Genomic DNA, 25,560 nt, shown 5'->3' with positions numbered 1-25,560 from the left:
CAGACTCCCACTGTAGTAGAAATTGATTCTTGCGCATAGATGTTCTTGGAAAGCTTATGTAGTCAATAAGGGGAAATATCATGTTGCCTTGGGTTATTGATTATGACTGTTATCTCTCATGACAGAGACTTTGATCATGAATGTTCATATCTGCCTTTGAAGCTTCATTGCTAGCCAATCTAAACCTCAACACCACTGAAATGGCACGCACTGTTTTATGCACAGGGCCCGAGTGATAAATTGAATGCATGTGACTATTCGGTATTCATTGAAATGTAAATACCAAGGGTTCAGTTATAACTATCACAGTGGAAAAGGTTTTTTAAAGATGAAATGACAAATATAATGTAACCCCAGCTTCATTAGCATATATGTTTTTCAATGCGATATACTGCCAAAAAATAAATGCAGCCCTGCTTAAAAAAAAAACAAGTGATTTATGAAGAATAGTAAGTGTTGACTGAATAATGCATGTTTATTACTCTCTACATGCAGTATTACAAAGTTTTAATTGGGCACGGAAGATGATGTGCATATTGGTATTATTTATTTCACATTGTTTAGTTTGATTTAATTGGGAATGAGAATGCTAACAGTTGTTACTCTTACAGATGCATTATGGCAGAATATATGCACAATATTTACATACACAAACATTGTCAAGGCTTTTGATGGTTTGATTATTGAGATATGTTGATAATAATATGACGATTGATTTGAACCTCCTGTTATTTATACTGAATTAAGTCAACATGAAATCAAAATTGAGGCTATTTTTCCTCAATTCACATTTCGGGTCTTATTGTGCATGACTCGGTGCGTGTTATTCCAAATAAAAAGATATACATTTTTTAATCTGTTATCACTTAAGTTTTTACCATATTTTATCACTTTCAACCATTCAATCAATTCCTTATGGGTAAAATGTTCTGCCCTACATTGTTTCATTTTTTATTACGAAATGTCCTGTTTTAATCTGAATTACGTCACATTACAGAAGTGAAATGGGTTGTGAACATGTTTCATGTTGATTTTGAACAATATCTTTGTGCCAAGGATTGCTGAAAATGACATTTTAAAAATAGCTATTTTGTATCTTGAGAAATTCTCAAAATCACCCTCCATTATTGTCTGTACAATTGCCAAGAAATATTGTAACTGTTGAATAGAAATATTTACCTACAGTATAAACACTTTTGACAAGTGTGAATTGTAAAATAGCATTGATGTGCGTTGTAGCGTCTTCATTGTGTTGATGATTCTGAAGTGAACTGTTAGAAATAAGCTTATCATGATTATCAAATCAGGAATTGAAATGCCAAGAACTATACGGACACAAGAATGATCCACAATGATTCTGTGATTTTCTGGTTCATGGGTGAATTTCACAGAAACATGTCCAGGTCGCATTTAACTTCAAAATGAAAGGGGGGAAATACAAGCTGTTCTTGACAGGTTTCGTGAAATTCAACATCTTGTTAAGATTTGCCACGTGACCACAGATGCTGCTATTTGAATATGTCTGGGGTTGGTCTTATTCTGTATAGCCTTGCTGACTGTTGAAAGATCTCTTACATAATATTCATTGGAAATATGTTATTGATATTCTCTGGGGTCCATGTTTGATTAAGAGACCATAAATACTTTCTATGTTAATGTTTGTAATTATATTGTTCTGCAACTATTGATTGTTCAGGCTAAAATATATGGCTTAAAATATTTATTTACCTTCTCAAAAATATTGTTGTCTATATATAAGAAAATACATAAGCTTCTATAAAACGTATAAAGCAACACGTTTATTTTTGGGATCTGTTTTTCCAAGACATTCATTTTGAAACTTAATACAAATATGTCAAATGATGGCCAATTTTCACAATTAACCTTTTGAGACTAGAGCATGACTGCTGTATGGATTTTCCATTTCCCTTTTTGATTTGTAACTAGTAGTCCCTAATAAACAAGCCAAAAAACCATATATATATATATATATATATATATATCTCTCTAGAGCAAATACTTTTCCTCAAAATTGATGTCCACATATATTGACATTGGGACCAAGTTGTGAAATGTTAAATAAAACAAGTTAAAGTTTATCAAATTGTTTATTTCCAGTTGGTTATTCATGTTTTTGAGACGTTACAGACGTTACATCAGAAATTAGCATAAATAATTCTGATTCAAAATAATAGCCAGCATCATCCAATCACTGCTAACCATGTTAAAATAAAATTATACATTATAAATTCTGAATCAATGTACTTATTACCACTGTCCCATGTCTGCCAAACATGTTGAGTGGTCCAAACATCATCTGCAGCCTGAAACTGAACTTTAATAATTATAATATATTGCGCCCTTGCTCCCTATTTAACGAATGACTCAATGTTCTCTGTCTGCACTGGTCTCAGAACAGTTTGAAATGCACCTTATTTTCATCCTAACTCCATATAAAGCCTCTGAAAGCAACATTGTTCAGCTTTTGGATGAACCCATTTTCAATGTGAAAATGTACAGTAAATATAGGAATGCATTTACTAATATTAATGAATAGAACCAAATTGTAAAGTGATAACAGAATAAAATAACAAAATGTGTATTAAAATGAAGCGAAATGACCCACAGATGTGTGAATGTTGACCATAATTAAAAAAAAATAATTCAACATTTGATGAAATAATGTCCCAAAATCCACAGATGTGGACATCATGTTTATCAGCATGCTGATGTGTGAAAAATGAACTATTTTTTTAAAAAGTGGCATATCAAATGAAACTACAGATTTTACCCTTTACACCTAAATAAATTAATGAAAAAAAGACTTAAACAGGTTTCTTACCAGAGTATGAAGTTAAAATAGTGCCTAAATGATTTGCATGCGCAGAGTAAGATTTGTAAAAGCGTAAAAATAAATTGCATCCACACAGAACGTTTTGTAATGGTGTAAATCAAGTTGCAAGAGTAAGAAGCAAATATTAGCAATACTGTAATGCATTGCAGAAGTGTAATTCATTTGTTGTGAATCTGTAATTGCATAGTAACACAAAATAAATTTGGTGTGTATTCTTCAGACTTCTTTTTGAGCTTGCACTTTTGGCATTGTTTTTGCGCCTAAATGTGGCCAATGTAGAATCAGTCTTTATGTGTAAAATAAACCACTATAAACGTGTAAATGACTTGTATTTGTGGCATAGATGATTTCCAGAAATAATCCAATACACACCATTCCGTCTTCCCATTGTTGCACTCGCACTTCTGGCACGAATTTCTCTTTGAAAAGAGTTTTGCAAGCACGAGGGGGAAGGTGGATCTACCTGCTTCTAGAAACCAATCAAATTAGGTTTTCCTTGAACCGTTTAACCCTTAAATGAGAGTCTAGCGTCTTGTGAACAGTATTCAGTCAGTTTAAATGGGTTTAAATTATGCATTGCGTATAGCGAAGCCAAAATACAACGCCCACACACGTGGATGAGGGGTCTTGAATGTTGGATTGCAATGTGAAGCATTTCAGTTTTTTGTAGAGGAACTAAAAGATTACAGCATAAAATGAGTAGAATGTGTAGAGCTAGGTCTACTAAAAACCACAAAAAAAGACTTGAGAATTTCATTATATAAATCTTTGAATTTTTATATATATTGAAAAGTTTTATTCACATTCTTCATTTAACATCACATTTGGTCAGAGTGTTTGGAAAGGTTCATAGATCATAACAAACATCGAATTTGAAAGAATCTCATTAAGAGTACATACTAAACCAAATACAAAGCATATGACAAAAAACAACTTGTAAACCTGTTTTTGTGGTCGATTGACTTTTACCAGCTTAAACCACTTAGTCCAGAAATGGCAGAAGTATTTGAGGATCAAGGCAGCAGGATTAGTGTTCAATCATACAAGCCCTTGTTAGACAACTATTGCAAGAACTTAATTACTACTTCACAAAAAATGATTGACATAGTATGACATATGTGGGGTGGTAACACTAGATAACCAGGAGTCAAAATCTATCTTGTTCAGTGCCGTCCCCTGAAGAACACAGAATCCTTTATCTTGTGCAGACTTCATCACTGCACTGTAAAGAAGATAAAACATAATGAAATATGAATGGCTCAAATTTTGTGCACAACATTAATAAAAGGTCGGTTTAAGAAGTCAAATCAAATGTCGTTTCTGTCCCTAAAAGGTTTCCAGCATGATGCTATTGAAGAACCCTTTTAGTTCTCTGGTTCTTTAAAAAAAAAACTTCCATGTACTGATGCTTCAAGGAACCCAGGAGGGCTTCTATTTTTCAGTCAACAGATGATAAAACCAATGACAACCTGAGCTAAATAACCTATAATACTGTATAAAATCAATTACTTTAAACCACATAGCAATATAAGAACCATTTATAGTGGAAAAATTGTATTTGAAATTGGTTTGTTCCTGAATCTAAGGCACCATCAAGAACCATTGAATGTCCTAGTGTTGAAAAGATGAATCAATAATTGGTCCTCCAAACCCAGCTGGCATTCATGGGTGTGCTAAAGAATGTACGCCATGTGAAAGTAACCCCCCCCATTGCAAAACCAGAAGAGAGGAAGTGGCATCAAAGATGAAGGATCTACAATAAGTCGCCGGTGGGTACTTATTGGGTAAACAAAGACCTGCGACACGTCCTGTTATTCAATTTCAAAGCCCCGTCTATTCTGAAAGTACCATTGTTTAATTTAGACCAACAAGTGGTGTTTTGTTTAGCTGTATGAAGACAAATACTCAAATCACCTGATACAGTTTGTGCATTTCTGATAAACAAATAAACAAATTATGAGCATCATCCAATGGTTGAAGACAATTAGCAGATTGTAAAGAGATCAGTGTGGCCATTTTTTTCTGGAGAAAAGATACAAGTTATCCAAGCGGTTTTAAAGTAAGAAGGCATCACTTTACACGTCTGGTGGGAGTTTTCAAAACCATGGTGGCAGATTTGGACTCTACTTCCGCAATGTTGAAAGATCAACAGTTGAATACATTCAAATTAGGTAATTCTGATCTTCCATTACATGTCTCTCATCGAGAAACTCCCTTGTCAGATATAATGTTGCTCTCGTCACCCAGTGACGACATTGTGTTGGAGCACCTGGAGCCCTTGAACATGTCTGGTGGGCCCTTTCCTTCCGAAGGTGATTCAAGTAGACTCTTGGGTTGATCGGCTTTGAGATAGGATGTTGAGTGACACCATGTTTATTCTTTGGATGGAGCAAAGGTCTAGTTCTCCAAGGGTGTGGTGCTACACAACAGATCCTTCTGAAAATTTCTAACACTAAGGCATTTACATGCACACCAATACGCTGATTTCTATAAATAAAAATAAAAAATATCAGCTTATTCAAATAATTTGACAACGCAAGAAAACCCGTTTAGATATTTGAAATCTTTGGATTATTATGCGTTTCTGACGTAAACACTTTGCATACTTGATAAGTCGGTAAGAACACCGGTAAAGGTGTTTACATGAAATGCAAAATCGGTTTAACGGGCAAAGTCTACATGTGTTGATTGGTTTATGATTAAGCATGACCTTACCCTGAGGAAAACTCTTAAGGCATTTACATGACCTTTGTCGTTTTCTGCTCATTAAGCATAATTGGTGCAAGAACGTGCACATAAACATGCACAAATTATGATATATATTTGAAAATGTCTCACTACTCTATGAAGGAATGACACATTCTTTAAAGAATGATCAAAATGATCATCAACGAACACATTTCAGAACATCTGTTAGTGTTTACGCTGGTCCATACGCTATTAAGGCCAGAGTATACTTTGGTTTTCGCCGTTCTGTATTGGCTTATGCACAGTCGAGAAAAACCGGACTGCATGTGTAACCATTCCTATTCGCCCCGCTCCGAACGGGACTCGAACCGGCATCTCTGGCTTAGGAGGCGGGTGCTCTAACAAGGACGCTAAAGGCTACAGCCTCTAGGAGAGTGAGGTTTGCACACAGCTATCTACCAGCTGGCTCCCGTTACACATGCGGTCAGGGAGAATTTAAAGCAATAAATACTTAAATATTGATCTTTTCTTCACCCACACCTATCATATTGCTTCTGAAGATTTAACCTGTATTAACTTGAAAGTTTTGGTCACCATTCACTTGCATTGTATGGACCAACAGTGCTGAGATATTCTTCTAAAGAAAGAAAGTCATACACATCTGGGATTTTAATGATGAGAGAATTTTCATTTTTGGGTGAACTATCCCTTTAAGGGTTACACTTAGAAAAAGTAGACATGACATCATTTGTTGGTGTGTTTATTTTTCATCGATGGAAGTCGTACATTTATTTTCGTACATTATAAAAGAGTAATGTTCACTAAAGATGTGAGATTGGAGTAGTATGAAATGTGCCCACTGTCTTGTACACAGTTATTTTATCTACTTCACCTCATCTTGAGCTTGACCAGGAAAAGAGAGGCCAAGTGTTCCATTTCCTACAGGACACCACCGTAAACCCTCTTACATCAAACCACGCATGACGTCTGTGCAAAACCCCTGTATTAACCAGCAACCAAAATAGCATCCTGGGGAAACAGCCTTTGGTTTTAGTGCGTTTAGTTGTTAGAAGAGCGCTACTGTAACATCACGCCCAGGTGCCCCATGGAACCTCAGGCAGGCTGATATCACACTAATCCAGCAGACGTGATCACTGGAGATCAGTCTGACAACAAGACTTTGTTCTACTCCACAATCACTTCACTTGTTTAAACATCGACTTGCATAAGGCAGTGCATCTGTGTTTAAAACTCAAAACGAATTAGGATTATCTTTACAGATAGCTATTTGTTAAATTGTTCGCTGAAACACAGATTCTTTATATGTTGTGGAAGCCTGGAAGGTTTTAACTGCGCATTTTGCCATTGTTCTGGTCTATTCAACGCAATGAGGTGAAAATATTATTTCAGTGAAATTAAGCAATACAATGAGTGTCCACGTTTCATGATGGATTAAATGTTCTTGTGTTTGTACGGATCATTGAAATCCCAAATCTTACACTCTATAAACTCTGTATTGCAATAAAACCACATCAAGATCGCCACTGTAAAGTATCCCAACACAATATGCAATAAGAATTTAGCATGTATGCATTTATTTAAGAGTCTGGTCAAATATCTTGAGTATTACGTACGCCGATCAGCCACAACATTAAAACCACCAGCCTAATATCTTGTAGGTCCTCCTCGTGCTGCCTAAACAGCTCAGACCCATCAAGGCATGGACTCAACAAGACCTCTGAAGGTGTCCTGTGGTATCTGGTACGAAGACGTTAGCAGCAGATCATTTAAGTCCTGCAAGTTGCGATGTGGAGCCACCATGGCTCAATCAGATTGGGATCTGGGGAATTTGGAGGCCAAGTCAACACCTTGAACTCTTTCTCATGCTTCTCAAACCATTCCTGAACTATTTTTGCAGTGTGGCAGGGCACATTATCCTGCTGAAAGAGGCCACTTTCATCAGGGACTACCATTGCCATGAATAGGGCTGGGGGATTAATGCAATTTTATTTTCAATTACGATTTTGGCTTCCAACGATTATGAAAACAAGATAACAGAGATAAAATTATTATTGTGCCGCATTCCGTTTTGCAATGAACATCCCGGCGTTATATCTTTAAAACATCCTTTATTAAAAGTTCAAACAATAAGGAAGTGGGTTTTGAAAATAAACTCAAACTGGCATTTCTCTGTGCAGTCAGCGCCGCATCTATGAGTTGAGTGACTTGATGGGGTAAGAGATTGAATCTTCTTCTGACTGATGCACACTCTGGCACGGGGCACTTGTCACTCATGCACGTTGCTGCAGCTAGTTTATAACATGATTGCTTGCAACGTAGTGAATCATAATATATGTGCCACGTTCACTCTGTGTAACTTATAAAGAAAATTGGTGATACGCAGCTCTATTAAGAAGAGAAAGTTAGTTTTTATGAGTTAAAGACGGATTGTGTGAACAAAGGTGAGAGAGTGTAGTCTTAGCCCATTATACACTGGAACAAAACACGTCCAAAATATTAATCAAAAACCCCTTTGAAACAATGTACATTTACTTTAGGATTCATATTTACAATTAATTTTATAATTCGCTTGCGATCTAGTAACAGCTGCGCCCTGTTTGATTGACAGGCGGCATATGAGTGTGCTGAATATGCGCTTGTGTTCCGAAAATGCTCTCACTAATGCGCACCTGAATGGTCAAATACATTTCAAAATTCAGTCAAAATGTCTTGGTGAGGTATTCATGTAAACACAGCGGATTTATATTAAAATGTCTGACTTGTAAGTATAAATGTAAGCTATTAGACCTGCTGCTGTCTAGTGTGTCATTACTATAATCAAACAACCATAACAAGAAACACACTGCTCTTGACTGGGCAACTTTGTAGCTTTATAAAGTATTAATGTATTATAATCATACAGTGAAGACCAGTAGTAGTTTTCTGAATGTTTCCTTGAATACTTGAAAGCCTACCGCTCTTAAAACCTTTAAAGCTGTTAAAAAAAAGAGCCCTGAATTTTCTTAATTTGTTCTATTATTTTTCATCTATTTCTATTAATTGCTGTTTTTGGTGACAGAGGCTGTCAGTCACTTACATTCTGCTCAATAGGGATGTGCAAAACTACCAAATTTATAATCAATTAGTCAAAATAAACAACAATTTGGCATTTAGGTACTAACCACTGCATACCAGGAACACCTCACAAGACCTGACGTTTTGGAGATGCTCTGGACTAGTCTAGCCATCACAATTTGGCCCTTGTCAATGTTGCTCAGATCCTTACGCTTGCCCATTTTTCCTGTTTCCAACACAAGAAATTCATGAACTGAATTTTCACTTGCTGGCTAATAAATCCCACCCCTTGACAGGGCCATTGTAATGAGGTAATTGATGTTATTCAATTCACCCTTCAGTGGTTTTAATGTTGTGGATGATCAGTGTCTACATTTATTGTAAATTATTTTGGGTAATGTTGGAAAGTACGTGGACAGAGAACCAGTTGTACTTTATCATAAGTCAAGTCATTTTTATCATAAGTAATGAAATATCAACTATCAACATGAGAATACTACAGTCAAAAATTGTTATCTGCTCAAATACTTCATTATCAGGACCATTTAATGTCCAACATTTCAAATGGTAGCTATTAGAGTTAGACCGATATATCGGTCTTCTACTGAATAATCGGTGCAGATAGTTGCTTTTTGGAACTATCGGTTATCGACAAATATCAATGTCGACAGTTGCAGATAGAATTTTCATCATACCAAAATAATAGTACGAATAATAATATTGTAATTATAAGAATAATAGTGTGTTTTGGGCTCATTTATACATAAAAGTCCCGCGTTATGCACCAAATCTTAATTTTTCCAGGTTGGGATTTTGGTTAAACAAACTGCATTTGAGATTTTATTCATTTTGGACTCTCTCTGTGCCTGCCATAGTAAAGAAAGAATACATTTTATATATACACATTTTAAATCAGCCAATTGATTGTTTATTGACCTTTCCCAACACCTGTTATCGGTATCGGTATTGGAAAAATACACTTTCATTTGACGTCTAGTAGCTTTTTTAAATCTCTTCAGATATTGTACCAATATCAATTAAACAGAAATAGATATCAGGTATGGGCGGTTTGACCAAAAAACCAAATCACAGTATTACAAATTTTTATATCAAGGTAATGAAAATTCAGGGTGAGGAAATGCCACCAAAAATTAAAAACATTCCCTAGAAATTAAAAATGCGGGGGCAAAAAATGCCCTTTAATGAATTCTTCTGGGGTTTTAATTTTTTTATTTGCAACATTTGATATAGTATAGTTCTTAATATTTTATTATATTCCTAGTTATACGTATTATGTCATAAAATGAGTTGTTTGTTGAATAAATATTTTGGGCAAGAAGCAATACGTTCTATATCTTGAAAGTTTGTATATATATGAATTGAGTAACTTGAAGTCAAATGATGAAGTGCAGTTTGTTCTAAATTGTTATAAAAAATAAAATAAAAATTCCCTTATAAAAAGGCAAAAATATTTCCCACTTGGATAAATAAATAAATTCTGACACTGAAGTATATATGACGATACAGATATTTTTGCAGGAAATTCAATGAAGAAATTCTTTATACATTTAATATTCATGTGACAACGCCTATGTCTTAACCTTTTAAGCTCTGAAGGTGTTTTTTTTAAAGAGATCCTGTTTCTGTGGCATAACCAAAATTAAAGACTTTATAATAATAAATGTACATAAGACCTATTTACACATGCAAACACAACAATGACTAAAGGTTTGCATAGCATGAAGAAATGATTTTAACAATGAGTTTCATTCTGTGCCATTTGAGTAATCATTTAGTCTCATCTACATGGCGCCATCTCCTGGTGGTCATATGTAACATTGTTCTTCGTGTGGATTATCTAATGATCTATACATCTGATTACCTTGTGTGCGGGCTCGTTTGAAAGATAATCACCTCCTCTATGTAATGTGTTATTGTGTTCCGTTTATTTTTCGTGAAGTCATAAGTGAAAACAGCGGCCTATAAGCAACACCAGCATAATTGTAAAAATATATACTTAACTATTTGTTGTATTCTACTCATTGTAGAAGCTTTCCAACAATATCTGGCACATGGCTATTTGATGAATTTTATGTTTTTACTGATTGCAATAATATTTACAGTGCAAATATTTCTTTGGAAATTATCAAAGCGGAACACTTCTGATTTGTCTACAAATTTCAAAGCACTTTTTCAGTTTTGGTCATAATGCCTACATGTATTGGAAAGCAGAGCGTTTAAACTTTCAGAAGATACCCATTTTATTTTGGTAAAGACTGAAGTTGTTAATTTTTAGGTTTTTTATTTTCCTTTTGTTCACGGGCCTGCCGGTAGGCCCATCTGAGCTTAAAGATACTTCATCTAATTTAATTACTTTGAGAAGCATTCATTCATCAATTAAAGAACAAAGTCAGGAATCAGTCAAGTTAAAAGGAAACAAAAGACTCAAAACAGTAAAACTAATATTATAAAACAAAAAATTCAGACTCTAAATTCTGATGAGCCATATTCAAAGTTGTAGTAAAATAGCCGAAATACGCACAGCTATTAATGCGTAAATTGAAATGCTCTCGGGCAGATATTTTCTATGTAAACAAGCGGCATACAAGAGCAAGTCCTATTAACATGAATTGAAAAAGACCGAATCTCCAAAACGGTTGGTCAAGATTACGAGCAAAGAACATATTTCAAATCTACAGTACTGGTATCTTATGCTTTTTTTCTCTCTTTTACCTTTAAGGCGGGACTTCCTTTTCTACATCCATTGACCGTTGTGTGAGACAATTTCTCTCATTAATTTTAATAGAAGTGGCTCGTCTCTGCTATAGTTCAGTATTAAAGAAATTTGACCTTACAGTTACTTCCTGTCTTACCTGTGGCTTTTCACCAGCCTGGACGTTGGCTGAGATCCCGAGAGCTTTAGTGATGTCATCAAGAGATGCATTGTCCGCTGGTGTTTTCTGCACGAAATGCAACAGAACCTTCTCTCCACCTGAACAGACAGGAAATATTGAATGGTACACATCCACAGACCCACATCAGAACTCATTTCCAAAAAGTGCTGCCTTTGAAACAAGATATCTTATTTTTTCCTTTTCATTTTGAGGGTGAAATGCAACCTAGATATGTTCTTCAAATGGTTAGTGAGAACACACAAACAAAATCAAGGTATCACAAAATGTTAATATCTGCTACAGTCAGATTTCTTTACATTTTATACTGTTGTTAATCACAACAAATGTTTGCATGTGCTACACCACAAAAATGTGAAGTCATACTGCCCTCTAGTGACAACTCCACAAAGAAAGTTATGTTCTCTGATATTATAGGTCCAAAAACAATCACTATAAGCATATGGGTAACACTTTACAATAAGGTTCCATTTGTTAACATGAACTAACAATGTTTTTTATTTATTAAAATTTAAAAGATAATACATGCTGTTAAACATATTGTTTATTTATGATAACTAATGAATTATCCCATTTTAACGATTGGAATCACACATGACATCTCTAAAGTAGGTTGTGTGAATGTTTTGGACTTGGTACCTTTAGCGACTATAAACATGCCTCCACTCTGCAGAAGATCTCCGCTGAAGTTGCCATGAATTCCTTCTGCGCTAGCCTTCAAACCAGAAGAAGTTGCACAGAAGTTTAAGCCTGCCATTATTAAAATAATGTCTACAAAAAAAGTCATTTAATCATTATTAAATTATAGTTCACCCAAAATAGAAAATTTTCATTTCAGAATTTACCGCTCCAAACCCGTATGACTTTCTATAGCCTCAGTCACCATTTACTTTCATTGCACATTTTTTCATACAATATAAATGAATGGTTACTGAGGCTGTCAATCACTAACATTCTGCTCAATAGGGATGTGCATAATTACCAATTTTTATAATCAACTAGTCTATGTTAAAGATAATAATGTATAACGAGGCTCCACGTTCACACATAAGACACATTTCAGAGGGATATACGGACACTAAAAGTGCAGCACTTTAACATAACTAAAAAATATATATAACAAATAAATAGGCTAAATAACATCTTATCGCACAAAGCTATCAATATAAGATACAAGAAAGGCTCTAATACAGAGGGGTACAAAATGCATATCCTGAATTGGAGAATGACGTGCTTCATTGTAACGGAGTGCTTCAGGGCAATCCTCGCTGCACATTCAAAAAGTGCAGAAATGCAAGAAAATATTGCAGGTGCATGTCAAGTTCACTAAATAAAGCAGTTTAAACCTTTTTTTACTGCTACTATTTATTCACATTGCGAGTGAGTGGGTGCTAAAAATTTTGAAGCTAAAAAAAATAAAAAACAAACACAAAAACAGCATAAAAGCAATCCATAAAACTCCAGTGGTTCAATCTATGTCTTCAGAAGAGATATGATAAGTGTGGGTGAGAAAGTCCAATATTTATGTCAGTTTTTACCATAAATTCTCCTCCCTGCACAGTAGGTGGCGACATGTTTGAAGAATGTGAATTGCCAAAAACAAAGAGGAAAAATGTGAAAGTGGAGATTGATAGTAAAAAGGACTTAAATATTGATCCGTTTGTCACCCACACCTGTCATATCTCTTCTGAAGACATGGATTAAACCACTGGAGTCTTATGTATTACTTTATGCTGCCTTTATGTGCTTTCCGGAGCGTTAAAATGTTGGTACCCATTCACTTGCATTGTATGGACCTACAGAGCTGAAATATTCTTCTAAAAATCTTTGTGTTTTGCAGAAGAAAGAAAGTCATACACATCTATGATGGCATGAGGGTGAGAAAATGATGAGAATTTTCATCTTTGTGTGAACCATCCCTTTAAGATATATCAGTTCGTGTTATGAATACCTTTGAGGCAATTTCTCGTACTTTCTTTCCCATAGCAGCTGGTACCACATTCATGGCGTTGTACCTGCGTAGGGTAAACAGAAATATTTTATAAAAGTGTTGATGTTTATAAAATGGTCCTTCATGTGTTTTTAGCACTTTGTGACAACATATTATACAAGCAAAAATGCACAATGACAAAGTCACTTAAAAATTTATTTGTTAGGTTTCAACTAAGAAAACAAAAAGATATACTCTTTGGACACTTGACAAATGTTAGTAGATCTGGTTGATAGTTAATGTGCTGCACCTGTACTGGAACTACATACATCCACTAAAAATCACCTTGACACCAGTAGCTTTAAAGTCATTTAAAATAATTTATTTGCAGATGCCCCTTTAATATTTGGTTATCTAATGCAATGACATTGACATTTTTAAGAGATTCTTGAGTATACATTACACATCACAAGTTTATCCTCATACCTTTTGAAGCCTAAATCTTTGTAGCACTGTTTCTTCTCATCAATGTAGATGTCTAAAACAAAGAAATAGTTAAAGATTCACAGTAACAGGATGGTGGCCATGGCACCCTTTATCAGTTTACTAACCCAAGATAAACGCAGAAAGAGTAAGCATAGTAACAGGTCATAAAATGACAGTAAAAGATATTTAAACAAAACTAAACCTACACAATATGCGGTTTAAGGGGAGGTGATTACTGATTTCTGGGATGGGCATAAAACAAAAGATAGATTGCAAAATATAATTTAACAGAATAGTTCACCCAAAAAAGTAATTTACTCACCGTAATGTTGTTCCAAACCAGGATTGATTCATGTAAAGTTGTTTAATATTATTTACAAGCTATTTTCTACCATTTGTTCATGGGCTCTGCTCATTGCTGCATTTCTTATTGTGGACTAAGAGCATTTGTTAGCTATAATTGGATATATTTGTTAACGTTATGTATTTACTATGTCATCCTTGTATTTTCTGCAGTTTTACCCATTCAGTTGACACCAGTAAAGAGGTGACGAAACTACTTTGTCAGTTGTCATTTGGATGAGTTAACTAACTGTAAACTCAAGCGAGGCATGAGAAAGACGGTAGAACTGTAAAACGACACCTTCCAGCATCCAACTCTCAGTTGTTCAGAAAGTTACAACCTCACAGCGGGGAGCTAGTCATCAGTCATCTTCCTATTTACAATGTCCAAGTTGAGTTTTAAGTCAGAATCGCAGAGACGCAGCTCCAATGTATCATGCTCGTGCTCTCACAGCTCATCAAATGTTGTAGCTGCTGCTGCAATGGCTCAAGCAGCCAAAGCTGGAGTTGCATTCGCCAAAAGAGAGAGTCAATTTGAAGTGCAGCAAGCGCAACTGGAGGCATCATGAGAAACACTACGGCTTGAAAAAAAAGAGCTGCGGACAACAAGTGAGGGCAGAGGCCTTAGAAATGCTGTAGAGCAAGAAAGCGTGGAGAATATAAGCAAAATAGATCTGCCAGAAGAGGACACAAATTATCGTACAAAACATATCTAGAGGAACATTCTGAATGTGTAGAGCAGGGGTGTCAAACTCAGAGTTTAGCTCCAACCCTAATTAAACACCTGAAGCAGCAAATCAAGGTCTTCAGGAGTGCTTGGAGGCATTTTGGAGCAGGGATGGAACTGAACTCTGCATGGCTTCGGCCCTCCAGGAACGGAGTTTGACACACCTGGTGTAGAGGATCCACAAATGCCAGTACTTATGGTCCTTAATGTTGTTGACTCAAAAAGCTCTGCGTAACTATAACACTTATTCTCAGACGCAAAATTATTATGATCAGCATAGCTCTTCCTTGCATCATGAAATATCACACAAAGCACAACTTGCACAGAGCATGTGCAATGACCAACCATTTCTCAGACTGCAAATGAAAACTTTGTGACTCCAGCACAGTATGACAATCATTAGTCGAATCCATCTTGTGAAATGCATCGCCCACTACCAGCAGCATTCCAAAGAAGAGATAAGAGGAATGCACAAAAGGCAGGCGAGAATCAATTCTGCACAAACACACATTGCCACATGCTCGCAAACTGAACTGCACCGAAGTAACTTGCATCCAAATGAGCAAATGTCTGATCTTGTCAGGTTCATTGCAAGACATGAATTGGTGTCCACAGGGTTTATGCAGTTTAATGATCAACCAGAGAGTTTCAGGGCATGGAGGGCATCCTTCATAAGCACCAGAGATCTTAGCCTCTCTCCCAGTGAGGAATTGGATCTGCTTGTGAAATGGTTAGGTAGTGAGTCAGCAGAGCATGCAAAACACAGAGCTGAACACATCAATCATCCTTTACAAGGGTTTAAACTAATAAAGGATCAAATATATGGTTTACCAGAAATTATAGAGACTTCACTATTTGAGAGATTGGAGAGCTTTCCCAAAATTTCAAACAAAGTCAAATCGCAAACTTCGAGGGCTAGGAGATTTGCTTATGGGTCCAAGCAGCCAAGAATGATGGTGATCTTTTGGTTCTTTTCCATCTAGACACACCCCGTGGCATAAGTCCAATAGTACAGAAACTGCCATTCAATCTGCAGGAGAAATTGCTCACTGTTGGTTCGAAGTACAAAGATGACTCCAGGGGATCCTGGGTAGCTCCGCGAGTATTGACACGGACTACCAGCCCAGGTCGCTGTAATGTGTGGTTCTCGCTCTCAGTGGGGCGCGTGGCAAGTTGTGCGTGGATGCCGCGGAGAATAGCCTCCACACGCGCTATGTCTCCGGGGTAATGCGATCAAAGAGATTCCAGACTATCGTGAAGAGATTCCCACTCCAGAAGTGGCACTTCACCATACTCACCTGAAACCTCTAGTAAAGAGCATTCCAGAACTTGATCCACAAGACCCCATTCTCCTTCTGTTAGGCATATTATCAGAGTCCATAAAGCCCAAACACAAGTGAATAGTCTGCCCAATGCACAGAGATTAGATTTGGGCTGGGTAATTATTAGAGACATGTGCCTCGGGAATGTACATCAGTTCAAATTTATCACACCAGCATTCAGGACAATGGATGGCCTACTCTTTTCAACTAATGTCTTAATATCTACAGAGTAAGGGAAAGTTATATTTTTCATCTCACCCCAAGCCTCACAAAGATCCACTCAAAGGAGAGATTCAAAAGATGTCAGAGTGGGATGCGTTTCAGAGAACAAAAGATGAAGTTATCTTATACATCAACCCAGTCCATTGAGTGTGCACTTTTCTTACAGATCATGGAGAGAAAGCTCTACCAATATGTGGGAAATTCTTGGGTTGCTTCACTCCCATTCAGACAGCCACGGCCATATCTTCCAGTTAATCGATCTCAGGTGTTGGAACGCCTAAATTCGCTAGAGCGGTCCTTCAGGAGGAAGCATAAAATGAGAGATGATTTCATAGCCTTCATGGACAAACTTTTTGTGACCATGCAGAATTAGCTCTTCCACTAAATCCAAATGAACAGGCCTGGTACCTACCTTGCTTTGGAGTGTCCCACCCTATGAAGCATTCACAAATCAGAGTAGTCTTCGACTGAAGTGCTCAGTACAAAGGCTTCTCACTAAATACAATTCTCTTAACTGGACCGTACCTCAATAACAGTCTCCTTGGGGTTTTCATGCAATTCAGGAAAGAGCCAATTGCTTTCACTGTGGACATTCAACAAATGTTCCACTGCTTCAAAGTCCGACCAGCAGACAGGAAATTTGAGGTTTCTCTAGTTCCACAACAACAACCCAGACAATGAAGTGATGGCATACCACATGAAGGTCCATGTTGTCGGGAATAGTCCCTCTCCTGCAGTAGCAATTTACTGCTTTCAGCGTGTAGCTCAAGAGGGTGAAGAGGAGTTTGGTCAAGATGCGTGGCAGTTCAATGAGAGAAATTTTAACATGGATGCTGGACTAAAATCCTTACCTTACCTTCCCCAAAAGCAACAATCGATGTACTAAAGAGGACATAGGACATGCTGGCTTGCTCTAATCGGAGGCTGCACAAACTGGTTTCAAACAGCAAAGATGTTACGGCTGCCTTTCCATCAGAGGATCAGGCCAGATCACTGAAGGATCTGGATCTAGGTCCCAACCCACTTCCAGTGCAGCGAAGCCTTGGGTTGCTTTGTAAATTTGATTTGCACACATCTCAAAGAGAATGGCATTGCCACCAGCCCAACTTTACACCTGGCAGTGTGGTTCTGTTGAAGGATTCTCAATCTAAGAGAAATCAGTGGCCTTTGGGAATTGTCACAGAAGCATACTCCAGCCGGGATGGGCGAGTTCGAAAGGTGCAAGTAAAAATCATTGGGAAAGAAAAACTCAAGCGGTTTCAGAGACCAATTAATGAGTTAGTCCTTCTCCTTCCGGAGAAAACAAAGCTAAGCACAATTCAGGACAGGATGGTCTCTGCCAGTCCAAAATCTTTGGCGCAAATTTCTCTGTCAATTTGACATATGACTAATCTAGATACATTATATAGCCTAGTGTTGTTCGATGTGTTACAAACTGGTGAATCCTACTTGTAGTTAATTTGAAAAGTGTTCATATTCCGATTCAAGTCCTTTTAGTGTTTGTCAATATTTTTGGACCGATGCAGTGCATGGTAATATGAATACATCTCAATGTTAGATTTTCAGGACTTTGATAATTTTGTACAATAAAGAATGTTGTTACTGTGATGATCACCACTTGATATCCAATATAAACATGGATCCGGAGATGAAAACCAATGAAAAATAATAAATTGAGGATCTGATCAGATGCTTTCCAATGTGATTTAAAATACAGTGTACAAAAACATGTAATACTTTAAAATGCACATATGTCGAAAAACGCAAGGAAAACCACAAAAGAAGCCCAAAACAAGTTAAATATATTCAGATTATTTGTTGTTTCTAAATTTAAAGTAAAGAAAATTTGGTATCCTTCGCAGACCAGACAGGGAGTGTTCTGTAATTTTCAGTTTTGTTATTCTAATTGGTTATGTGGCGCAATTATGACTCTTCCTGGTGAAAGATGGCATTACATGATCTTACTGATTTAGTCCTTTATTGATGATGTTATAAATGAGCACCTAGTTCCAGCTGGGCAGGCAAACAGCATAGTGGTCATGGCTGCTGTTTATCCATGAATACAGTTGATTTTGAAGGCATTGTCGTATGCTGCAATCAATTAAGTATAATTAAGTAATGAGGACTGATTCATGTAAAGTTGTTTATTATTATTTACAAGCTATTTTCTACAATTTGTTCATGGCCTCTGCTCATTGCTGCATTTCTTAATGTGGGCTAAGAGCATTTGTTAGCTATAATTGGATATATTTGTTAACGTTACGTATTTACTATGTCATCCTTGTATTTTCTGCAGTTTTACCCATTCAATTGACACCAGTAAAGAGGTGACGAAACTACTTTGTTTGTTGTCTTTTTGAGATGTTAACTGACTGCCATTTCAAGCAAGGCGTTTGAGGCTGCGGGCAGAACAAGTTTTATGGTGCATTTTTGTCATTTCGGACATTAACAGCCCCAGTGCTCTCAATATATGATGACAGAATTAACATTTTTGGGTGAACTATTCCATTTAGGGATGCACCGTCTGACGACATTTATCTGGCAATTATTAACCAAATTAAAGCCATCGATATATCAGTTATAAGCATGAACACACGATATAAAAAGTTTATTTAGATTTAATTAGAAACAAACTTTGTGTGAAAAACTATATGAATTCAAATGCACAATCCAGAAATAATAACAGCAACTAGGGATGCACTGATATGAAAATATTTGACCAATACTGACACCGATTTTAACAAATAATTATTGGCTGATACTGATGCCAATACCAATATTTTGCCACTTACCTTATTTTGTCATCAGATCACTGTTTTGCTCAGGAATTATGTTTAAAAATGTACAAAGAGGTACAAAGGCTTTTGTTCTAACAATAAATAATTTAATTGAACATAGATTAGATCCGTTGAACATGACAGGCCAAAATTAAGAGAGTCACAATCAAAGATAAATAGAAGATAAAAAGATTAAACAATATTGAAAAATAACTAAATATCATAGCATGATGCATGATGTAAATAAAAGGTTATTTTATATTCTAAAACACTTTTGCACTTCTGTTTTTGCAGTTCAAAACAGCAGAACTCAAATTTGACATGTTTGAACTGTATATAATAAAACATCACAAATTCAGATTATGCAAATTTTGTTTGGCAATTCCACAAATGTCAACAACATCCATAAAAAAAATTCCAAAGGAACAAATGCCCTTTTAATTCTATAGTGGTGTAATGGCTAATGGAAAACACCATCCAGACCGCTAGAGGGTGCCGCTTGCTTACACAATTGCTAACTGAAGCATTGATTGCCGTCCATTTTTAAATGCAGCCTTTCATGAATTTGTAATCGCGCAAGACCTTGTTGCGATTTCAAACTTAATTCAATCAATTGTGCAGCATCCCTAATAGCCACAATATGTAAAAGGGTTGGCACTCCTAAGAACATGTAATATTGAATATTTATTCTCACGTTAATGTGGAAAAACTGCATAAATGGACGTGACAGTTGTGAAAATGGCACTTATCTGTATGTATCATTATCTACATGATGAGGGAAACCATCCAAAACTCTTTGAAACCAGGAGACTTTGACATCTGAGATATTTTTATTATACCCATAAATTCAGTTAAAATCAGTATCGGTGCATCACTACTTCCTTTAACCACATTTTATAGTAAATACAAATATATAACCACCCAAGTGACAAATCCTCACCTCCCTTGAAGAATTCCCCATCCTTGAACTCCTTCACTCCCATGTCTTCAGGTCCAATGCCGATCAGAGCGACACCGTTTGCTTTCAGGTCCTTTTCCAGTTTACTGACCTCCGCTGCCATCCATCGGCACACCTGACAACCAAACCTCCGCAGGAAGAAGAGAATGACTGTCTGGTCACGCCAAAGCGAACCGATTTCCACCATCTGAAAAAAAAGATTACAAGAAATTCACATCAATAAAGTGGTCGGTAATGACATCAGGATAGTCTCTGCCAGTCCAAAATCTAAGCAAATTTCTCTGTCTCTTTGACATAGGACTAATCTAAATACACTATATAGCCTAGTGTTGTTCAGTGCGTTACAGACTGGTGAATCCTACTTGTAGTTGCTTAAGCATTTAAAAAAAGTTTCAGGACTTTTGATAATTTTGTACAACAAAGAATGTTGGTACTGTGATGGGTCACCACTTGATGTCCAATATAAACATGGATCCGGAGACTATAAATTGAGGATCTGATCAAATGCTTACCAATGTGATTTAAAATACGGTGTTCAAAAATATGTAGTTGCAGGTACCTTAAGATGCACATATGACGAAAAACGCAAGAAAAACCACAAAAGAAGCCCAAAACAAGTTAAAGGGGTCATGACATGGTTTTTTTTATTGTATTATTATGTTCCCTTAGGTGCAATTATAGTATTAATATTTTTTTTTTTTTAAGAAAAACTTTTAAAATCTAGTGATTTATGACCTTTTCCCACCCTGTTTCTCATCCTCTGATTCAAACAGTCTGTTTTGGGGGCGTTTTCCATTTAAGACTTCAGTGTTAACGCCCACTGTTATGATTGGCTAACGTCAGTGCCTATGTATCAATTATTGACGCCCCCAGCCAGAACAATATGCAAGTAAACTAAGTAAAAACACTGTGATTATTCATAATGAATGAAATTGCGCTTTAAAAAGTAGTTTAAAGTTTAAAATAGATTACTTACAGTTTGCGTCGTCGTTGTTCCCAGAATAGTCGGCACGGACTTATCTTTGAGCAACAGTTTTCTGGCAAAGCCAGCATCATATTGAGATTTGTTCTCAAAACAGTCATCCTTAAAATGTACAGAACAAACGCTTAAGTTAACACTGCCGTGACTGGGTCGATCCGCAAAAAATAAACTGCATCCATTTTTCCCTGACGTCTGGATCTTTCGGCAGCTTATTCAGAGGTTTTGTTTGACCACAGCCAGGAACAGCACATCTGTGTGGCATCGTAATTTTCCTGTGCACAAGTAGTCTCTGTCAGAGCTCGCTGTCCATCGACTGAACACTTGTGAGGCGACGGCGATACTGAAATGAGCGTAGTTGTCTTGCGCTTAAAGCGTAGTTATCTTGTGCTGGAGGCGGTCATATGCAAACGCTGTTACGTCACTTCTAACCGTCACGTCACTTCTAACCATGAATCCAGAACGAGCTGTATTTTGAGCTTGATTAAATAAATGATTCGTTTAGAATGGGGAGGACGTCTTAAAATATTAAACTTGCAGGACGTTTTAATGATACAAAGACCTCTTATATACCAAAAGATCAAGGCAAATTTGGTTTCTCATGTCATGACCCCTTTAAATATATTCAGATTATGTGTTGTTCTGCATTGCGTAATCAGTTCTCACATTGCAATTAACGTCATATGGCAATATAGACACCTGCAAACAATAAATGAGTCCTCATTCACACCTGAAGTGTCAATAATGTGTTTACAATACATCGACTTTCCTGAGAGCAAACCTAGCCCAGAGACATGACATTAAAACATAAAATCTAAATAGCCCATATCAAATGTAAATTACTTTTGAGCGTTTTGCATCTCAACTATATAGTTCATAGGGGTAAAAAGAAAACTTTAAATAAATAAAAAATGAAGTTCTAAGACGTAGTCGGAGTCTCTCAATCGTTATGAGGTCATAACAGGAAGTTAGTAACTAATTTTAAGCAACAATGTAATGATTCATTCACATTTCAGATAAGGAAATCTGGTTTATATTTTTTAAACTGCATGCATATAAATTTCTGATTTGATTTAAATAATGACAGCTGCCATGTGAAAATATCTGCCACTCTCTTCCCATAACAAGCTATATTTTATTTCAGTTAAATTATTACCTCTCCAGTCGTGCTGTTTTTCAGCTTGTTGGCTCCTAACTTGGTCATATCCACGGACGACATTTTCTATGTGTTTAATTTTCGACTTAAGGTGAGAAATTCGTCCTTATTTCCTTCAGTAGACACTTTACACAAGCACAAACCATAAACACGCGCTTCTGTTATATACTCACGCCCACTTGTGTAAGAAATGACGTGAGTGACACAGGTATCGACCAATCAGAGAGTCAGGAATCCCAACCATGTGGTTTAGGGGAGGGGCAATTACATAAAATTGACAATGGCCTCTGTGTGGTTATTAGTTTAACGATACACTTTATCTGTTAGTGACTTAATAATCCACGAATTATTTTCTTAACAATCTTCTCTTAATTATGTATAAATAAAAATATAATTAATTATAATTTTTCTGAAGTTAAATGCCAAGTTTAATATATATTGAAGGATAATATAGGGTGTGGCTTATCTTTACCTCGAAGGTCAATAATTTGTCACTTTTCTTGTCTTCCTCCACTCGAATGTTCTAATCATTGACATTCAGTAATCAATACAGAGCAAGGAGGAAAAGCTAAGATATTTTGTTCAATGTGCGTGTATAGTAAATCATTTATATCAGAATGGTGTGGGTGTGTTACTCCCTAACACACCTTCCCCCAATAAAATAAAAAATAAAACAAAATATATGCAACTTTTGTACATAAATAAATGTTTAACTTATTTTAACAAAAATGTAATGTTGTAATTGCAGAAGTGTGTGATCTGATATACATTTATATATAAAATTGTGCTGCTTTTCAGAAGTAAATACAAATAATATGGTGATACTGAATTAAGCTTACATGTCATACAATATAATCACTTGGTCTTAAAACCTTTCTTAAACAATAAATAATTACTAACAAATAACTAACAAATGCAATCATGTTTTTGTTCATCTGTAATGTTATACCCCTTATTTGTCTTATTTAATTCTGAAAATGCATGCACTTATTCAAACACTGTATATTAAAATCATAATATATTTAATAGTTTATATTTTAAATACAAACAGTTTTTTTATATATATTATCCATTATAATTATAAAAATACAATGATAAAATCATTGTATTTTTTTCCTGTATAATTATATTGATTTATATCTGCTCATTGTCAAATGTTAAAATAATAAAAATAAATTAATTAGCAATTGTACACATTTATAAATAAAATCAAAAATGATTAATAATATACTATATATATATAATATATTATTAATCATTTTTTATTTTATTTATAAATGTGTACAATTTACACTCTTATACAAGTTGTACACTCACTACTTTACATTGAGCAAAGTGTCATTTCTTCAGTGTTGTCACATGAAAAGATATAATCAAATATTTACAAAAATGTGAGGGATGTACTCACTTTTGTGAGATACTGTATATATATATATATATATATATACACACAGGTGAAACTCGAAAAATGAGAATATTGTGCAAAAGTTAATTAATTTCAGTAATTCAACTTAAAAGGTGAAACTAATATATTATATAGACTCATTACAAGCAAAGTAAGATATTTCAAGCCTTTATTTGATATAATTTTGATGATTATGGCTTACAGCTTATGAAAACCCCAAATTCAGAATCTCAGAAAATTAGAATATTACATGAAATCAATAAAAAAAAAGGATTTTAAATACAGAAATGTCGGCCCTCTGAAAAGTATAATCATGCATATGTACTCAGTACTTGGTTTGGGCCCCTTTTGCATTAATCACTGCCTCAATGCGGCGTGGCATGGATGCTATCAGCCTGCGGCACTGCTGAGGAGTTATGGAAGACCAAGATGCTTCAATAGCGGCCTTCAGCTCTTCTGCATTGTTTGGTCTCATGTCTCTCATCTTTCTCTTGGCAATGCCCCATAGATTCTCTATGGGGTTCAGGTCAGGCGAGTTTGCTGGCCAATCAAGCACAGTAATACCATGGTCATTGAACCAGGTTTTGGTACTTTTGGCAGTGTGGGCAGGTGCCAAGTCCTGCTGGAAAATGAAGTCAGCATCTCCATAAAGCTTGTCTGCTGAAGGAAGCATGAAGTGCTCTAAAAGGTCCCGGTAGACGGCTGCGTTGACTCTGGACTTAATAAAGCACAGTGGACCAACACCAGCCGATGACATGGCTCCCCAAACCAACACAGACTGTGGAAACTTCACACTGGACTTCAAGCATCTTGGATTGTGTGCCTCTCCATTCTTCCTCCAGACTCTGGGACCTTGGTTTCCAAATGAGATGCAAAATTTGCTCTCATCAGAAAAGAGGACTTTGGACCACTGAGCAACAGACCAGTTCTTTTTTTCTTTAGCCCAGGTAAGACGTTTGACATTTGAAGCCCATGTCCAGGACCCGTCTGTGTGTGGTGGCTCTCGATGCAGTAACTCCAGCCTCAGTCCACTCCTTGTGAAGCTCCCCCACACATTTGAATGGCTTTTTCCTGACAATCCTCTCCAGGCTACGGTCATCCCTGCTGCTTGTGCACCTTTTTCTTCCACACTTTTCCCTTCCACTTAACTTTCTATTAATGTGCTTTGATACAGCACTTTGAGAACATCCAGCTTCTTTTGCAATTACCTTTTGAGGCTTTCCCTCCTTGTGGAGGGTGTCAATGATGGTTTTCTGCACAACTGTCAGGTCAGCAGTCTTCCCCATGATTGTGAATTCAACTGAACCAGACTGAGAGACCATTTAAAGGCTCAGGAACCCTTTGCAGGTGTTTTGGATTAATTAGCTGATTAGAGTGTGACACTTTGAGCCTACAATACTGAACCTTTTCACAATATTCTAATTTTCTGAGATTCTGAATTTGGGGTTTTCATAAGCTGTAAACCATAATCATCAAATTTATATCAAATAAAGGCTTGAAATATCTTACTTTGCTTGTAATGAGTCTATATAATATATTAGTTTCACCTTTTAAGTTGAATTACTGAAATTAATGAACTTTTGCACGATATTCAAATTTTTCGAGTTTCACCTGTGTATATATATATATATATAAATATATATAATTCAGGGGGGTTTAAAACCAATTAGGTTTTAGAGAATTTATAGGGGAATATATATATATGAATCTACATTATTAGCAAAGAA

The 25,560-nt window shown here is 36.1% G+C and overlaps 1 protein-coding gene across 1 annotated transcript; it reads right to left on the bottom strand.

Annotated features, from left to right (window-relative positions):
• Nucleotides 1–3,605: 3,605 nt before the first annotated feature.
• Nucleotides 3,606–22,594, bottom strand: prxl2b (peroxiredoxin like 2B). The gene is made up of 7 exons (XM_052100892.1): nucleotides 22,429–22,594; nucleotides 20,276–20,480; nucleotides 13,946–13,997; nucleotides 13,481–13,544; nucleotides 12,169–12,244; nucleotides 11,491–11,609; nucleotides 3,606–4,076 (listed from the first exon to the last, which is right to left on the bottom strand). The coding sequence occupies exons 1-7, from the start codon at nucleotides 22,489–22,491 to the stop codon at nucleotides 4,050–4,052; spliced, it is 606 nt and encodes a 201-aa protein (XP_051956852.1). The 5' UTR covers nucleotides 22,492–22,594; the 3' UTR covers nucleotides 3,606–4,049.
• Nucleotides 22,595–25,560: the final 2,966 nt, after the last annotated feature.

Source organism: Xyrauchen texanus, chromosome 32, assembly GCF_025860055.1.
Source record: "Xyrauchen texanus isolate HMW12.3.18 chromosome 32, RBS_HiC_50CHRs, whole genome shotgun sequence".
Lineage (NCBI taxonomy): Eukaryota > Metazoa > Chordata > Actinopteri > Cypriniformes > Catostomidae > Xyrauchen > Xyrauchen texanus.
Note: the sequence above shows the minus strand (reverse complement) of the source record. Positions and strands in the feature narration are given on the sequence as shown.

What these genes read in the sequence shown, in the direction of transcription:
- prxl2b (XM_052100892.1), bottom strand. Translation starts at nt 22,491, where the DNA reads ATGTCGTCCGTGGATATGACCAAGTTAGGAGCCAACAAGCTGAAAAAC. An exon ending in TACGAGAAATTGCCTCAAAG is followed by an intron (nt 12,245 to 13,480) that starts GTATTCATAACA and finishes TCTGGTTTGAAG; the next exon opens with GCTAGCGCAGAAGGAATTCA. An exon ending in AGGCTGGTGAAAAGCCACAG is followed by an intron (nt 4,077 to 11,490) that starts GTAAGACAGGAA and finishes TCTTCTTTACAG; the next exon opens with TGCAGTGATGAAGTCTGCAC.